A 19,545-nucleotide genomic window follows, 5' to 3' on the forward strand; every position below is an offset into this window, starting at 1 on the left:
GAGACTATACACAATATTCACTACAGCTGTTATATTGAGACACAAAGGGAATACGTTCACTTTTAAATTGTATTTTGTTCAATTTGCCTAATTTCCCTTTTTTCTTGTTGTAAAGCATATTCCGGATATCCTGTATCCTGAAATTCTTTACACATCAATTCAGGCTGTAGCTCCTCTCCTGTGTATCACTCACTATTCAGTCAACCCTCGCTAGCTGACTAATAGGTATAGATTTTTTTATACAGAGTGGATGATTACAGCGAAAATGTAGAATCTGATTTTGATCAGAAGGTTTTGTGTATACTGATGTATCAACACTACCTTTAGGATTTTTCTATACTAGTACGTCAAGAAATGTAATCTGTTCAGCATCATAGGAAAACGATAATGAAATGGAGGGATGCACTTCTCCCAAGCTTTTGTGGAACCGCGATAGCGACTCAATGTCACCCTGCTAAACACAAAGATATCGTCAATGTATCTCCACCAGGCCAAACAGTACATGGCGAAGTCCACATTGCGATAAACGTGTTGATTATCAAGCTTAGCCATAGGCATTAACATATGATGGGGTACCCTTGGACCCCACGCAGTTCCATGCAGCTGCAGGTAAAACTGATCCCTAAAAGCAAATACACCGTTATGCTATATCCAGTGCTTGTAAGAACATCCAAACACAGGCCAGTGCCCTCACTATGCGGTACTGAGGTGTAGAGACTGGTCACATCAAAGGTGGACAGTTACACATCCTAATAACTTTAAAGGGATACTGTCATGGGAAAACATGTTTTTTTCAAAATGCATGAGTTAATAGTGCTGCTCCAGCAGACTTCTGCACTGAAATCCATTTTTCAAAATAGCAAACTGTTTTTTTATATTTAATTTTGAAATCTGACATGGGGCTAGACATATGGTATCCCATTGTTTCCCATGAGCCCCCAGTCATGTGACTTGTGCTCTGATAACCTTCAGTCACTCTTTACTGCTGTACTGCAATTTTGAGTGATATCACTCCCCCCCCCAACAGCCTAACAACAGAACAATGGGAAGGTAACCAAACACAAGATAACATCTCCTCTGTACATCTAGAAACAGCAATCAATAGTATGAATCCAGGTCCCACTGCAAAGCCTTTAGTTACATTGAGTAGGATAAATAATAGCCTGTTAGAAAGCAGTTCCATAGTGCAGCACTGGCTCTTTCTGATAGCACATGACCAGGCAAAATGACCAGAGATTGCTGCCTGCACAGCAATATTACAACTAAAAAAAATACACTTATTGGTTCAGGAATGAAATTTTATATGGTAGAGTGAATTATTTGCAATGTAAACAGTGTAATTTAGAAATAAACACCATAAAAATCATGACAGAATCCCTTTAACTTCTTCAGAAAGTGTCCCGTATCCTTAATGTAGAAAGGGACTTCTCGGATCAAAAGACCCAAAACCCTATTTAGCATAATAGCCATTGGGTTACAGACAGAACCAATAGAAGAAACAATTGGGTGACCCAGCGTGCAGACCGTGTCCTTATGGATCTTTGGCAAAGTGTACAGAGTTGGTGCTTTAGAGTCTTGTACTGTAAGATATTTCTTTAAATTTATGATAATGACTCCATTAACCATTTTAGCCAAATGTTCCCAATCTTTCTTTGGATGAATGGTAAAGGGTCATGTCTCATTAACTGATAAACCTCCCGGTCTTCCAACTGTGACTGAATCTCAGCTATGTAATATGTTGTGTCCAGTGTAACTATAGCGCCCCCTTTATCAGAGGGCTTTATAGTAATATCAGACCTCTGTCGTAAAGGAACAGTTCAGTGTAAAAATATAAAACTGGGTAAATGGATAGGCTGTGCAAAATAGAAAATGGTTCTAATAAAGTTAGTTAACCAAAAATGTAATGTATAAATGCTGGAGTGACTGGATGACTAACATAATAGCCAGAACACAACTTCCTGCTTTTCAGCTTTATAACTCTGTTAGTCAGCGACTTGAAGGGGGGTCACATAGGACATAACTGTTTAGTGGGTTTGCAATTGAGCCTCAGCGTTCAGCACAGATTCAAAAGCAAACTGTTATGACCCATGTGCCCCCCCCTCAAGTCACTGATTGGTTACTGACTAATAACCAATCAGTGGAAACCAAGGAAGCTTCAAAGCAGGTAGTAATTTTCTGGCTATTATGTTAGACATCCACTCACTCCAGCCTTTATACATTACATTTTTGGCTATATTACTATATTAGAATGTTTTTTTATTTTGCATGGGCTATCTGTTTAGCCAGTTTTATTTTCATACTGAACAACTCCTTTAAGCTATTGGCAGGACGACCCAGATAGCACAACATAAATCCTCAATCAATATGAGAAATACTAAATTGCCTCCATCTACACATTTTTTAGATATGGTCATAGTGCAGAGCAGACCAATTGAAATTTATGGTCTTGGAAGGAATTCCACTCCTTAAATATGGAGGGAATCTTGAGCTCAGGTTAAAACAGAGAGAGGTGTGGTGGATACATAAATTAAAGTCATTAGCACCAAATGGGCTGAAAAGAGATTATGACCTATACTTGTTTTTGTAAATAGTATGATTCATTTTACAGCTCTCTGATATATTTGTGCTAAGGTAACCAAGCAAATAGGGAGATTGTGATAGAATGAGGTATATAATATTGTTTATATTTGTTTCCAAAAAAACCTTGATGTCACTTCCTGCTTTTTAAAAGTTTGGAATATACTTGTGGCATTTGACATTTTTATAAGCTTGAGAGAATTCGCACTGCATGTTCGAAATGTTGTTGCTGGATGTTCTGTGCTGTGCAGGTTGAATGTTTTGCAATTTATGAACTGAAATACACTTTTTGCTATTTTGAGAATTGAGTGCTGTATTTTCTTATTTATATATACATACATACACAGCCGCATCTGCAGGGGCAGGATTTTTCTCCTACTGTAAGGTTTATATGATTTTGTATATGTGCATACCCTAAAAAGATGGCTTGATGACCTCCCAGCTGTTGTTGAGCAGTATCTCCCATGGGAACAAATTCAGACTTTCAGTGATAGATAATGCTGTAAAATCGACAAGGTACAACTAATGAGTTGTATCTTCACACCCTGCAACAAATTAAAAAAAGGAAATAAATCACCCACATTAATTGGATACCAATATGTTCTGGCAGATTGAAACCCAGTGTTTAGAGCTTCCTGGGAACTTTGGTAACCTTATACTGATATAGTGTTCCTAGGCAAATAGATTGGCAACAATAAGCCCTTATTGTCCTGTTAAATAATAGGCACACTGTCTCCTCAATAAAGTCTGGTTACTGATACATGCAACTACTGTATTTACAAAACAATAGCTCATAATTAATATTTAAGTTGCTCTCTGTCTCTGTTTGTCTGTCTCTCTCTCTCTCTCTCTCTCTCTCTCTCTCTGTATGCAGTTGCTCAGAGATCATTTTCTTAAAGAGAAACTGTAATTTACTGAATTTTCATTGGGCCATAAAAGAGGGCATTGCTTTTTCTAGAGTGCACCAAAATCTATTTTTTTTTTCCGTTTACAGTAAATCCAGGGCCGGATTAACATAGCAGGTGCCCAGGGCCGGATTTACATAGTGGGCGCCCCTAGGCCCACTGCCGTTTGTCGCCCCTGTCCGTTTCCCCTTTATTCGTGCAAATTTTCATCATCTGGACCGGAGCAATGGGGATTTAAAAAATGATTGTATCTCCAGCGCATCCCCAGTGTTTTTGAACCAATGTGGGTGTGGTTGGGCAGCATGCTGCCCCCCTAAAATCCTGCCGTCCTAGGCCCGGGCCTAGGTGGCCTTTCTACAAATCCGGCCCTGCAGGTGCCCCTAGGCCTGCTGCCGTTCATCGCCCCTGTCCCCTCCTCTTGCTTTGTGTACATGATCAAATTTTCAGTATCAGGTTTGAAGTACTGGGGATTGGTGCAGAGGAAATTTTAAAAACTATTGTATCTCCTGTAAATCCCCAGTGCTTCCCAACCAATGTGGGTGTGGTTGGGCTTCACGCCTTTGTGGCCTTTCCACAATTCCGGGCCTGAGTAAATCAATATTGCTTGCCTGATTAAAGGAATACTGTAGACTGCCATTGTGATGTTATATCATGAAAAAAGAGCCACCAAAAGAGCAGCTCTTATGCAGGTAAACAGGGCCGCCATCAGGGGGGACAAGTGTCCCGGGCTTGAAGGGGGGCCTGGCAGGGCTGCACTTTTCGAAGAGCTGGGCCCCTCTTGACAGCTCCAAAGCGGTGCTGCTCAATTGAAGTCCTGAACAGCCGAATGTGGTAGTGCCGAACAGACGAAGTCCTGAAGCCGCGGAAAGACCCAACGTCACGAAAGGAGCTGACACTGAAGTCCTGAAGCGGCGAAAAGAAACAAGGTCACGAAAGGAGCCGACACTGAAGTGGCGAAAAGACCTGATGTCACGAAAACAGCTATAATTGAAGTCCTGAAACCACGAGTTCTACTAACACCAATGTGGGTTTTTTCGTTTTTTTAATCCCCTGGCCACCAATGTTTTATTTTAATACTCTATAGGCCCTTGCCAATTTTTAAAAAAAAATATTATATGGGCCCCAATTTTTTTTTAACTTGTAAGGGGGCCTTGGCGCCAAAGTTTTTAAAAAATATATTTTCTGAGGCCCCAATTTATTTTTTAACTTGTAAGGGGGCCCTAGCGCCAAGGTTTTTTTTTTTTTAAAAAAAAATATTCTTTGGGGCCCCAAAATTTTTAACTTGTAAGGTGGGCCCTGGCACCAATGTTTTTGTAAAAAAAAAACTGTAATGGGGGACCTGGTGCCAATGTTTTTTTTTTATCTTGTAGGGGGGCCCTAACCACCAATTTTTTTTAAAAAAAACTTTTATGGAGGGCCCTGGCACCACAGTTTTGTTTTTTACTTATAAGGGGGCCCTGACCATTAATAGCTTTTTATAACTTGTGTGTGTGTAAGGGGGTTACCTTTTTTAGTGCTGATGTCTGTGTGGTCTTTTAACTGTGGTGTGGGCGGGATCGGAGGTGTGGCCTGGGTGGACACTATACTAACTGCTACAGATAATGTCTTACCTGCTATCCTAGGGCTATTATCTTTACTATTGTATAGACCATTTCACTTGTAATGATACTACCACTCAGGGCCGGACTGGGAGAAAAAAGCAGCCCTGGCAAAAAAAATCAAAGCAGCCCACTTCAGGTATTGGATTGGTTATCTGGAAACCCATTTTTCAGAAAGCTCCAAATTAGGAAAGGCCGTCTCCCATAGACTCCATTATATGCAAACAATCCAAATGTTTAAAAGATTTAATTTTCTCTGTAATAATAAAACAGTAGTTTGAGCCAAACTAAGATATAATTAGTCTTTATTGGGAGCAAGTTTTTTTAATCCATTCCTTGGACACAATTATACAGGGGAATATTAGATAAAAACCTGTGAACAGATGCCCGAAGCCTGCCATGTCCTGCATAGAAAACTGCACATAGATAGTTAGAATCTCAGCTGCCATAAAGCAGGGCAAGACTGCTGTGAATAATTAAACTGTGCAGTGATATTATCAGTATTATGACATAACAGAGTTGACGCGTTTCATGGCGTCTTGCCACTTCCTCAGAAGCACAGGCATAAGCATAGACCTAAGCATCTGAGGAAGTGGCGAAACGCCACGAAACGCGTCAAGTGTGGGGGAGAAGTCATATCCACATAATGTACTGATGATTTTAAAGGATATCTAATAAAGAATGTTTTAATTCCTCCTAACCACTGTGTGCTCCATATCGCTATTGCTACACATATATCTGTAGGACACGAGACTGCTTGTAATTTGTTACTACACAGGCGCAAATGAAGAATTCTTTCCCAAAAATAAACTAAAAACACTTTTTTCTAACATATAAGGCAACATTTATAAGATTAATAGACAGCTAACTCACACACAGTGCAGATTTCAAAATGTACATGACCTATAACTTTAGATGAACAGTATTATACATAGATATATATATATATATATATATATATATATATATATATATATATATATATATATATATATTTTTTTTTTTATTCATGTCAGTATCACTTTAAGTAGCAGGTAGTAGTTGTTCTTACCTGCCCTTTCTCTGTACAGTTGGAGGGGGGGGGGCAAGGGGGGAAATGCAGAACAGCAGCAGAAAATTCCATCCCTCCCTTCATCCCTTCATTGGAGCGTTTGAAAAGCACTGCAAAGTTTTCCCCGTGCAGCTCTTCAGTTTCCGGCTCACTTCTGCTGCGCGCCCTCTACTGGTAGGAAATGTTAGTGCGGGTCCTGCAAAATGACATTTCTCTCTTCATCCAAGCGCAAGGGCCCTGCGCACAAGAGATCGCACAGTCGCACACTGTCAATGCGGCCCATTTACACGGCATGGGCAGCGGCCCAACGGGCATTTGCCCGTATTCACAAATGGCCAGTCCGGGCCTGCTACCACTATACTCACTGCTTTAGATAATGTCTTACCCACATCCACAGTGTGTTACCAGAGGCCTGATTTATATCCCATTTGAAATTATACCTTGGTACTGCTTTTGAATTTTCAAGACATAGGAGGAAATGTACAATTTTGTGAGCAGTTACAGAGGAAGTTCACATCTATGACCTTAAAGTACTGTGCACTTTTAAAGAAATAAGAACTTTGACACCAAAATTTGTGTTTGTGTATACAAGTGTGAGAATTGCACACTCAAGATAAATAATGATGTAATGCACGAGTTATTCTTTGGGGGGGGTGTATTTTAATAGTTATTCTCCTGAGCAGCATGGAACCCTGTTTTGAGTCTTAACCTATAGATTAAGTATCCCTTTTCTACATGGCCATGAAACTTGATGTAGGGTTGTTTTTAACAGTAAAAGGTACACATAACATAAGAATATAGAATGTATTAATGTAAAATGTGAAAAAATGGAAGCACGGAATACCCTCAAGTATGACAAGGAATGACAAGCTGCTGAAGAAAGATAAAGCATGAATATTCAGTGATGGCCTACATTAGAAATAGGCATTGGTCAGTTCTCTGGCAACAATCCAGGCAGCTATCTGCAGAGCCAACTTTGTAGATATACTGTGATTACATCTGCAGCATTTATAGATAACAGATGATCTGAAAAGCAGGCTACTTCTATTATAAATGAGCACTGTCATTTAAGGATGAAATTCTTGCCAACACAATTTTAATATTTTGTTAGTATTCATTTAGCAGCAATTGCAATTTACATGCTTCATTAGCTTTGACAATTTTGATATACAAAGCTCTACCCTGCTTCCCGCCATAACTTTAGGTGCTGAAATAGTCGGCGACAAGCACAAATACAGCCAATAAATAATTTTGGTACATTGACTTTTCTGATTTTTACTTGGTTAAAAAGAGGTGTCTAAACACCAAAAGGCTTATTCATGTACTCTGATGTAGTAAACAAAGTGCCATTTTGGGTGCGCTGCATCTAACTCTTTTGTGCTATATCTGGTTCACCATAAATCAGACCAGTTGTGTTGAATATATTCAAAGTGTGCCTGCTGTCATTTCAGGTGTTCAATGTATAAGTGATATCTGCTCCCCATATGTTAGGCACAACAGCGATTAATGCAGGGCTCTGAGGGAACCCTGGATCTACTTCCTGGTTAGGAGGTGACTGTAGCTCCAGGCTTCGAAGCATTGTTGTGGGTCAAAAGTCACAGCAGCATTCAATTTGGAAGGAACGGAAGGAAGGACTGATTGCTGCTAAGTGCAGCTGTACGGAAGTGTGAAGAGCACATTTGTACACAAGTACCTTTATTGCGATTGCTTTTAGATGCAACTGCAGGGAAAAGTGCAAGTTGCCCACTATGTCTTCAGACGTAAATGAGCTCTTATGAGTTAGCTAAGATTTCATGAGTCATGTGAAATTGCTGACACAAATGCATTCAGTGCAGTATAAAAAGCTTTAAAATGCCAAATCCTCATATTGCATGCCTAATTAGTTCAAGTAAATATTCTGGATCCTATGCAGACATACAGTATGCATCTACACATTTCAAGCCAGTAGCTGTATGTAATGCACACTTTTTATTACATTTTGCAGAAGCTGCAGAAAATAAAATTTTGTACAAACAAGGGATTATTTAACAAACTGTAATAGTTTTGCACAAATTACCTATTTTTTTTTACCTACAACACAGCATTTCTACTGGAATTATAGCATTGAATAAATTGAAAGTGGATGTGGAATACATTTTTATACTGCATTTGTTTGTGAATGGAGTCACTTCTGTATAACAGCATCAGTTAATGACAATCAATTGCAATCTCACTGAACAGTGATGTCCCATGTGGCCTCCCTTCAAGTCGCTGACTGACATTGAGTTATAGAGCTAAAAAGCAGGAAGTAGTGTTCTGGCTATTATTGTAGAGATTCGGTCACTCCAGACTTTATAGATTACATTTTTGGCTAACTAACAATATTAGAAACATTTTTTATTTTGCACATACAATCTATTTACCCCGTTTTTATTTGTACACTGAACTGTTCCTTTAAGGATCAATGGCAAACTCACTGAAAAGTTATGTGGCCCCGCCTTAAAGCTGCTGACTAACTCAGAGTTAGAGAGATGAAAAGCAGGAAGTAGTGTTCTGGCTATTATGTTAGACATCCACTCACTCCAGCCTTTATACATTACATGTTTGGCTAACTAACTATATTAGAAACATTTTTTATTTTGCACAGCCTATTTATTCACCTAGTATTTATTTTTTACACTGAACTGTTCCTTTAAGACTTATTTTAATTATACTTTAATATAAAAGATCAGGATGTAAAGTGCACAAATAAAGTATGCAAGGCTCAGGGGCACATTTACTAAGGGTCGAATATCGAGGGTTAATAAACCCTCGAATTCGACCCTCGAATTTAAATCCTTCGAATTCGAATATCGAATTCGAAGGATTTAGCGCAAACCTTACGATCGATCGATCTAAGTAAAAATCGTTCGATCGAACGTTTAAATCCTTCGAATCGACGGATTTTAAGAGATTGATCGAAGGATTTTTCTTCGATCAAAAAAAGCTTAGAAAAGTGAGGGAAAGGTCCCCATAGGCTAACATTGTACCTTGGTAGGTTTAAACTAACGAAGTATGTAGTCGAAGTTTTTTTTAAAGAGACAGTACTTCAACTATCGAATGGTCAAATAGTCGACTGATTTTTAGTTCGAATTGTTCGGATCGAAGTCAAAGGTCGTAGAAGCCTATTCGATGGTCAAAGTACCCAAAAAAATACTTCCAAATTCAGCGTTTTTTTCATTTGAATTCTTCACTCAAGCTTAGTAAATGTGCCCCTCAGTGTCTTAACTAAATCTTTATTATCTGTACAGTAGTTGTAACACTTGGACTTCACTCTGGCTGTTGCCAATAGGCTCTTGTTCCAACATGATCTGTCTCTGCTCCAGAACAACTTCTTTTGCTGTCTTTAACATTGTCAGAATGGCCACCACCCCCTTACTTCCTCCTCCAGGTATTCAGGTATTCCTCCAGGTATTCCCTTCCTGCCAGTGACCAACTTTATTAAGAACTTGAGCAGTCAGTTCAAACAAAGTTTATTTAACCACCTTACAAGCATCTAAAAGCTGGTGAGTTTATGTTGCAGTGAATAGTAGGAGTATTTTACCTGTAGTTATGACCAGCAGTACACTGATTCTGAATAGCACAGATACTACTTTTGATAGCAATTACACTTAAAGGGGTTGTTCACCTTCCAACACTTTTTTCAGTTCAGTTAGTTTCAGACTTACCAAAAATAAATGTGTGACTATTTTTCTAATATTGAAGCGCAAAGTTTAATTTTCACCTTCTAAAGCAGCTTGTGTGGGGGGGGGGGGTCACCGATTCTGGAAACTGTTATGAATTTATACATTTAGTATATTTAGCTGAGCAGAATCCCTGAGTTTCATTAAATGCAGCTGTTTGATACAATAGTTGCTAATACTCCAGAGATGCTGCTGAGAAATATATCAACTAAATGTTGCAAAATTGTAACAGTTTAGAGTCTGCACCAGAATTACTGAGCTGCCAGATTAAAACACCAGAGACAGGGACATAACACTTTAAAATTAAATTTTGGAAAAAAAATAACAAATGGAAAGTAACTGAAAAAAGTCTTTATTTCTGACGAACAATCTGAAAACAATTCAACTGAAAAAAGTGTTTGGAAGGTGAACAACCCCTTTAACTAACATCTTTGCAAATGTTTTGTAACTTAGAAATTTTATATGCTTTTATTGTGAAAAATTTTATATTTGGATTTACCTGCCCTTAAATCTTAGATTACAGCTATTGCGGAAAGTACCACATAAGCTTGAAGACATTTAATATTTTATACATTCTTCTTCTCCTTTGAAAGAACAAAGCGGTATACTTCAGGGCAAAAATTGATGACTTTTACAATATTACAGGAAGTCAATCCCTTATTTCCTAGAAGCAGAGATCCTACAACCTTCTAATTTCCCAGGGGTTCTGTGCTTTCTTATAATTGCTGAAGTTCATATTAAAGTTTCTCAAATATATGCGTTTTTTCCCTATGTATAGGTGTACATACAGTAATTAAAATGGTGGCAATAAACAAAAGATGGGGCATGATCACATGTATTCATAATTTTATCCTTTTTTTATGTTGACCTTTTTGCACTTTACACGCTGCTCCACACTTTAAAAATGAGCCCCTATTCGTATCAGAGGTATATGAGAGAGAGAGAGAGACAGAGAGAGAGATAAAGAGAGAGAGACTCCCTGTGTCTGATGAAATTCACCCACAAGTATTTAGAGAACTTCATTTTAGTATAGAATAACTGTATGTCAGACAAATATACTTGCTTTTTTATTATAAAGTAATTAAGAAGTTGGTTAGTGGGGTTGCATTAGATGTGGTCTACTTAGTTTATGATAAGCTGCATTTAATGCATATAAACACTATAAGAAATGTTATAAAGCAGCAATCCGAAAGGCAACGATAGAAAATGAGGAGCGCATTGCGGCAGAGGCTAAAACTAACTCCCAAAAGTATATAAATACTAAAAAGATGCAGGTTGAGAGTTTGGTTCCTATAAATAATGGTACCAATATGGTTGTAACAGATACAGAAAATAAGTTATTTTCTTCAGTGTATGCAATAGAGGAGCCAGAGCTCCAAGTTATTTAACATGTTCATTAATGATTAATGGAAGGGTATTGTAAGTAATGTATCAGTGTTTGCAGATGACACAAAACTATGCAATCACACAAACAATTCCATCCATGATGTGGCATCCTTGTAGCAAGATCTTGACAAACTGGCAATCTGGGTGGCTAAGTGGCAAATGAGATTCAATGTCGATAAATGTAAGTTTATGCTTCTGGGAAGTAAAAATATGCAAGCCACTTAATGGGACTGCTGCACTAGGTAAATCCATAATGGAGAAGGGCATTCGAGTCCTTGTAGATAATAAACAAAGATGTAGCAAGCAATGCCAGTCAGCAGCTGCAAGGGCAAACAAGGTATTGAGCTGTATTAAAAGGGGCATAGATTCACAGGAGGAGAGGGTTGTTTTTCCACTTTACAGAGCACTGTTAAGGCCCCATCTAGAAAATGCAATACACCTTTGGTCTCCAGAGCTCAAACAAGATATTATTGAGTTGGAGAGGGTCCAGAGAAGGGCAACTAAGCTGATAAAATATATGGAAAGTCTCAGTTCTCAGTTATGAAGAATGGCTGGCCAGGTTGAGGTTGTTTATGCTGGAGAAAAGGCACGTAAGGGGCAACAAAAATACTATGTTTAAATATATAAGGGGATCATATAATCATCTCTTTAATGCATCATTTACCAGTAGGTTCTTCCAACTAACACAAGGTTACCCATTGTGATTAGAAGAAAGGGGTTTCTGTCTAAATTTTTGTGAAGTTGTGAAATTCTCTCCCTGAATCTTTAGTACTGGCAGACACAGTTTTAAGATGGGTTTGGATGGCTTTTTAGTAACTGGGGTGATTTAGGGTTATCATAGCTCATAGTACAGGTTGATCCAGGGACTGGTCCGATTGCCATTTTGGAGTCAGGAAGGAATTTTTCCCACTCTGAGGCAAATTGTAGAGGCTTCAGAAGGTTTTTTTTTGCCTTCCTCTGAATCAACTAGCAGTTAGGCAGGTTTTAAATAGACATAAAAGGTTGAACTTGATGGACATGTGTCTTTTTTCATCCTGACTAACAATGTTACTATGCTACTTGTACATGTCTGCCACATTTTGAACATTTTTTGTTACCAGATGAGCAAAATAATGCACTTTCCCCTGCCTTGTAAAGTAACCTGCAGATGTGGACAACATGGACATCCTTTGGTTTTAAAAGACGAATATCCAGCTATTATGCAGCTACAGGGGCACATTTACTAAAGCGCGAAGCAGCGAAAGCTAGCGCAAATTCGCCAGCCTGACGTAATTTCGTTATTTCGCCGATTTACTAACGGGTGCTGGCGTAAATTCGCTAGCGAAGTGGACCTACACTAGTGCTACTTTGCACCCTTACACCAGGCGAAGTTGCGCTATGGCGAAGGGACGTAACTACGCTAATTCACTAACTTGCGCATTTTACTGAACGTTACCTTTTGAAAATAGTGTACATTTTTTGAGGGTACCCTCCTTCCCCCCTACATTTCCTAACATATGGCAACTCAACAATACAGTGGGCACATGTGTAGGGCAATAAACACCTTTATTTTTTAAAGGTTTCCTGGGCTTGTGTAGTGTAATGTAGTTGCTGCAGCATATACGTCCATAAAGTTTTAACTTCCCGCCGTATGCAAATTAGGCATCGCTAGCATAACTTCGTTTTGCCTGACAAAGTAACGGTAGTGCAACTTCGCTACCGTTCGCCTCCCTGAGCGCAACTTCGGATCTTAGTGAATTTGCCCCTGAGCAGTATCCAAATCTGTCATTATGTATTACACCCTGCATGTATGTCTCTAAAGCTTTTATTTCTGGTCATCATGTGTCAACAAAGTCAGTACTGGCAAGTGGCACTCAGATTCACTAGAAGTTGGTTCTTTTTATTATAGCTTTTCTACTTTATGTTAAAAGGGAAGCTGTTTGCACAGTCTGCCCATGATTGAAGTTGTTCATCAGCAAATGACAAGCCTTTATAAAGTGTCTTTCTACATACTCCCATTTATAATGAAGTTTCCGCATTCTAATGAACATGCTGCTGGCTTAACTGCTAATGTTTCTATTCCTGCTGTTCGGTTAAAGTAATTTCTTAACATTCATGCTTCAAGGTAGGTTTCAAAATCATCTTAACAAGTAGAGAGTTGGAAAATTAAAAATCCAGCATGGTTTTACAATTTACATAATTTAAAGAAGGTCAATGTCAGAGGGCAGAAATTAGAGACTGTCAGATGAAGGTTATGGGTTTCCTTATTAGTTATAAATGCAAATTGATGGGTTTTATATGGAAGATTTATGCCTATATATGTACTATTATTATTGATAATGGTGAAAAATGGTATGCACATGATTGTATTGATTTTCAGTAACAGTGTATTGTGGCTTCTTCTCTTTTTGCAACAATGGTTTCATCATGGGTCAGGTACTCGGTCTCATCAGAAGTGGCTGGTTTTGCAGCAGATGCCCAATATGAATACTTTACAGTAAATTCCTGTTTTCACTACAGAAATGCCTGATGTATAAACATGGAAACAATTGTTTAATAAGGGTCTCAGAGTGGTTGATCAGCTGTTACTCCATTTATGCCCAGTATGTCTGGGATATATTTAATGTTTATAATGCTTTCTTTTTTTACATCTCTTGCCTTGATGGGCATTATACTTACACCATTGGGGCTCAGAGAATTGCAAGCGGCAGCGATGGATTGTTATAAGGAAAATTAAGACTTTCGGCCAAGGGAACAGCATATCTTCAACAAATGCAAATTTCTGCCCAAATTAGTATAAATTGATTGTCTTTATTGACACAAGTAGGTGTAAATGAAGTAATAGCTTTTCACATGTATCACTGCAGTTAGGATGACAGGCAAGGATAGATCTAAACGAGCTGCATGTTTCATCGAGAAGTTAGGGAGGAGGACAGTGGGGCAACAAGAATTCTGTGGCAGGGATTCAAAGACAGGTATTCACCATTTTACTGTCATTCAGAAGATAAGCTTGTATCATGCTGTATTCCCAAACACAGTGTGCTTTTGGTAGACCAAACGACTCCCAAATATTTTAAAATTAAAATATTTTAAAAACAATAGGCGATACACATATATTAAAATCCACATTCATAAAGTATGATGTTTTATTTTCTCAGGGGTTCAATTTGTCTTCTCTTAGGGTAATGGGTAAGCAGTATAACCAAATATGTCTATTTGTCTGATTATTATAAGAAGTAATGCCCAGACTGGTGCGGTTCCAGGCTGGCTTACACGTTGATTTGTGTTTTCTGTAATCGGCATAAGCTACCCTAGTTTTGCATCTGGAGTCAAAGTACACAGTGTCTTCATAATGAACCTATTCCATTTTGTTGTCCCCCAGGAATAAGCATATCTATTCATGGGTCTAAAAACCAGCTGCAAATCCATCAAAGGAGAAGTGTGGCCAGCCATTCTCTTCCTAACAAACAGATCGTGGTCAGGCATTCCTCACTTCCGCCACTCAGAAGAGCAATAAGAATGGAGGCCTCTGGCAAATGTGCACTCTCAAATGGCAACACAGAAATTCAATACCCAGGTAAAAACTATAATGCTAAACATGTGTTCAAATCCCCTGCACTCCTTTTATAAATAATAATAAATATGCCTATAGAGTGTAAGATAGGTTTTTCACTTATTTTATGGATACAGATCCCTGACTTCCACATTCCTCCTAGGCTTCAAAAGAACAGGACAATAGTTGTTCTAAGTATTTTAGATGGTGATCCATTTTTTAGTAACATAGTCACGGCATTGCTAAGTTAGGTAATATAGCAGAGTTTTCATGGTTTCACTTGCTAACAAAAGAGAATGAAGGGAAGATAAAATATTGTAAACTGAGTATATTTTGCCAATGTACTGTACGACATGTATCATCCAAAAACGAGTGCTCGCAATCTAACAAGGGATTTTCCACTATAGTAGTAAAATATTCAGAGTAAAATACTACAAAATCCCACAGAAGTTTATATGTTAGATAAAAATGTCATAGCTGGTTGGTAAATTTAAAAGTTAAAAAGTTTAAAAGATACGGTTGAATTATACCGTAAGCTGACCACAGCTTACCCTTAAATGATACTCATTTAGTTTCTCTTTTGGGTTGTTTCCTGTTTATAAGCTGTACTGTTCTTTAGAGGGCTCAGATGGCGAGGATGTATCAAAGAAATTCACATTAATAGGAATCATATTATCACAGCAACATTATAGTCAGGGCAAGTACTCTCATGGAGAAAGACCAGTATAGCTGCAACCAAAGAGGACAGAAAACGATGCAGAGTTGCAGTGTCTTTGATTTCATACAGTCGTATTGCCTAATAGCTATTTAATAGCTAAAGAGTGAAGTGTTTTATTGAGGTGCCCAATACTTGCATGATTTTATTTTTTGCTGTAGAGGTAGTATAATCATATTGATGTTATCTGGAATATGTGTTCTATTTTCAGGAGTTAAAGATATCAATATATTCTTTGATGATTTAGAGGCTGCAAACAGTCCATCAAAAGATGATGATTCTCTTCTGCATGCTGGCAATTTAACAAGCATGTCAGATGAAGTCAGCCGGTTAGATGCAGAAGGAGAGGTAAGGCGTTTTCACTTAGACAAGGCCAGTTATGAGGTCACTGTGCAAAAAATATTGTTCACTATTATCTTCCATTTAAAAAAGCCCTAAGAATGTGTCCTGTCTATCAGAACCTGTTTCCCCAATGTTTATTTCACAACGTTTATACAATTATTATTGATGTATCTCGTTGCATTTATCTTGTTTCATTGACATTCTTGTCATTTATCTTACATAAACTGTTCTACAAATATTCTTTAATTCTAGAATGACATAGATAATTGTAACTAACCACATAAAGGAAACAGCATCAAGGGCTATATATCTAAATTTTAATATATTAGATCTACCTATCTTATTTCTGTTGGCCTTTTTTTAGGTGCTTGGGTACTAAAGAAAACAAGTTACTATATATCATTATGCAAAAGGAAATTGTACAATGCTAGTGAAATCTTGTTACTAGATACTGTTCAATGACTTGCCATATATGTTGCCATATGTTTGCTCAGTGTAGCATTAACACATTTTAATTGCTGGGAAGTAATGGATTTGAATAAGTCTGGACAAACGAAAATATTTAATTGAAATGTCCTCCAAAAATTAAATTTTCCAGTAGTTCTGACTAGACTGTAATAGTTAGTACTGAAATATCAGAAGACAAAAATTTGTAAAAATTAAGTTTGATGGATAGGCAAAATGGATTATTGTCATAATTAACTTTAATATGGTTTACATTTTCAAATGTTGAAAAAACATTAGTGCACATTGGTATACATTGTAAAAGCATCAAGAATCTTGTGAAAAGTCTGAAATGATGCTGGCAAATTCCCGTATATGATGTTTTTTGATGCTGATGAAATGTCAGGTGCTGCACTACAATTTCCCATTTGTTGTACTGGACATAGACCATTATGTCATGGCAAATGGCTTGCGTTCTTTCATGCTCATCAAACCATTTACTAACCACCCATGCAAAAGATTGGGCCACTATGATCCTTTAACATTCAGCTCACATTCAAACAGTAATGCTTCAGTTTAGGATCAAGGTGGTCAATACAGATTGGCTTTGTGTTTCACAGCCTCAGCCTAATTAGAAATATAAGATACAGTAAATCACAAATGAGAACTCTCCTTACCAGTATTAGATCAATCCTCTCCTAACAAATGTAAATGTTACACTATAAGCAGACAGCAGGAGGTTGGATGTAATGCTGTAAAGTGTTTGCTGTTTAAAAATCTTTTTAGTTTTTTGTTTTTTTTACTTCTGTTCCTCGAGATCAGAGGAGCAAAGAACAAAGAGAGTGAACGTGCACACACAGAGCATTCATTGGGACACTGCAGCTCCTAGCTTGTAATAAATCTTGATAATATGGTGTGGAGCTTGGAGCTGTAGTTTAGTGATATTTAGGTAACATTGTTCGTATTTTCCTACTAAAATGTCATTCCTATATATGTTTTCCTGGCCAAGACAGAGATCCTTCATTTCTGACTTTTACTGTGGGACCCCTGATCAGAGACAATGCAAATTATTTTTATTCCATCCACCAACTATAAATATCTAGCATCATATACTGTGTGCATGACATACTTGAGCCTTAAAAATTAGATGCAGACATTACTTTGATGACAAACCAAAGGTTGTGTCCAAGTCATGTTGAAGCGCACATGCAATTGTGGCTTGCGACTTTGCACACTACACTTGAGACCAGATCATGTGAAAATCGGAGAATTTCTAGAGGGGTAGCACTGATTGCATTTAGTGGTAATACAAACAGTTTGCAATGACTGTAGCCCAGCAATCTGCATTTTTAGTAATGCTCTTACTGATGACATGTTAACCTTATGCTGTATTTCATTAGAGTTTAAGAATATGTGGCCCTATTTTACCCAGCACTACTATTTCTATGTGTGGTTCATTATTTTTATAAAGCTTTTTTATTGTTGGGGAATTCTGCATTTATTTTATGGTATTATTTTCCGGTTTGGATATGATGACTTTCATTGCACTTATGTGGAATTTACAAGAGAAAGGAAGAGAATGGAACTGTTTCTTGACATTGTTTGATTTCTAGATATATCCATAAATACAAGGATGATATTTAAGCTCAAAAGGTCATTGGATCAGCACAGAGCAATGACTCTCCTTCTTCATGTCACCACAATTATTTGCTTCCACTAATAAACCTTCTCAGCCACAAAATAGATGTTGAGCAGGTGCATTTAGGGAAATAACAGCCTGTGCAGTAGCTATCAATATACTTCAATGGTTGCTAAATCAATTTAGAGGACGTTCATATGTCAAATTGATCTTGATGTCTAGTGCATGTCACCTGAATCTATAGTAAGAAATATTGCAGAAAGCTTTCACCCAGGCTAAACAACAGCACCCATAAAACAGAGCAAAGTTCTAGAACAAGAAGCAAGATCACAAGTGGGTGAGATTTTTTTAATGTTTCCGTCATGTGAAATTAATTTTAGTTTGTATAATGCTGCATTGAAGTTCTAAATGATTAAATATTGGTACTGGGGACTCTGAATTTGAGGCATCTTTAAGTATTTTCCAAACATAAATAATTCAGGGATTGCTCATCCTGTCACATTTCCAGTCATTGTATATTCAGTCCCTGTAGTCATTTCACTCTCATTTGTGAGCAATAGCAGCTCTATTATAGATTTTGACTTTGTGGAGCTCTCATCACACTGGTTTTCTGTAAATGGTTTCTTTCTGTGATGACCAATATGTGTAGTCATATTATAATTTGCTGATGCGGTGCTTTTAAACATGCACCATTCTAACCATTTTGATTATATCTGATATAAGTAATTCTAAAACAACTGGACTTGCTGAGTAATCATTGAAAACGTTTCACAGTTCAACTGTGAACATTTTGGTTATATTGCACCACAGTTCCTTCTAGCAAATACTGTCCCACCATCTTTTATAAATGCAGTTATTAACTTTATACATTAATAAAAGTAGAAATCACAATCACAATCTACTACTTGCATAGAGATATAATACCTATGTAATCTATGTAATATAAGCTGCAAAAACCCCTATTACTGAAAAACCTCTTTTATTAAGCATGATATGTAAATGTTGCAATTGTACAAATCATAAGGAATAATGTCCTTGTTGAGGCAGATACACAGTACAGTATCCTCATAATGTGATACAAAGGAAGAAGCATGGGTAACGTGATAATTAAAGCAAATGTCTACTAACCAATAGAAATCGGCTGGTTGGTATTTACTGGTCACTTGTTTGAAGGCTAACATCACATTGGTTTCTATGGATTACTAGATTGGTATAAACATTGCAATTTTGTAGATTTACATTTTCTGATTAGGTTCCTGTCACATGATACACGTTCCCCTGTGACCAGGCAAAAGATTTTAATATTCATGAGTAGACCACAGGGTGCTTCTGGTGTTAACAATTATTCCGTACATTATAAATCTTTCCTCACTAAAGAAATCAGGTCAATTTTCTGTTTTAATTACATTATTAAAATCAGAAGATGTCTGGAAATGGCAAAGCCACCCTTCTTCTCTTCAGAATAGATGCTTGCAAGGTCCTTGGTGCCATGCTGCATCAGTTGATTTAAGTTTTTCTGTATATAATTCATTCATTTAATTATAAAGAAACAGCTTGAGTTCTACTTTACAGTTCTACGGTAGTGTGTACTGCAATGGGAATCCTTATAGCTAGGTGCAGCACATTTGGCCACAAGCTAGTTATAAAAATATAAT

General features: G+C 37.5%; 1 protein-coding gene across 3 annotated transcripts in view; it reads left to right on the plus strand.

Annotated features, from left to right (window-relative positions):
• Positions 1 to 19,545, plus strand: part of LOC108711011 (anoctamin-4) — an 89,193-nt gene that overhangs the window by 32,107 nt on the left and 37,541 nt on the right. For all 3 annotated transcript variants that reach the window (XM_018252312.2, XM_041586259.1, XM_041586260.1), the window contains 2 exons: positions 14,580 to 14,774; positions 15,677 to 15,813. In XM_018252312.2, coding sequence (XP_018107801.1) covers positions 14,580 to 14,774; positions 15,677 to 15,813 — 332 coding nt within the window. The remainder of the gene's footprint in view (positions 1 to 14,579; positions 14,775 to 15,676; positions 15,814 to 19,545) is intronic.

The sequence above is a fragment of the Xenopus laevis genome, chromosome 3L (assembly GCF_017654675.1).
Source record: "Xenopus laevis strain J_2021 chromosome 3L, Xenopus_laevis_v10.1, whole genome shotgun sequence".
Taxonomy (NCBI): domain Eukaryota; kingdom Metazoa; phylum Chordata; class Amphibia; order Anura; family Pipidae; genus Xenopus; species Xenopus laevis.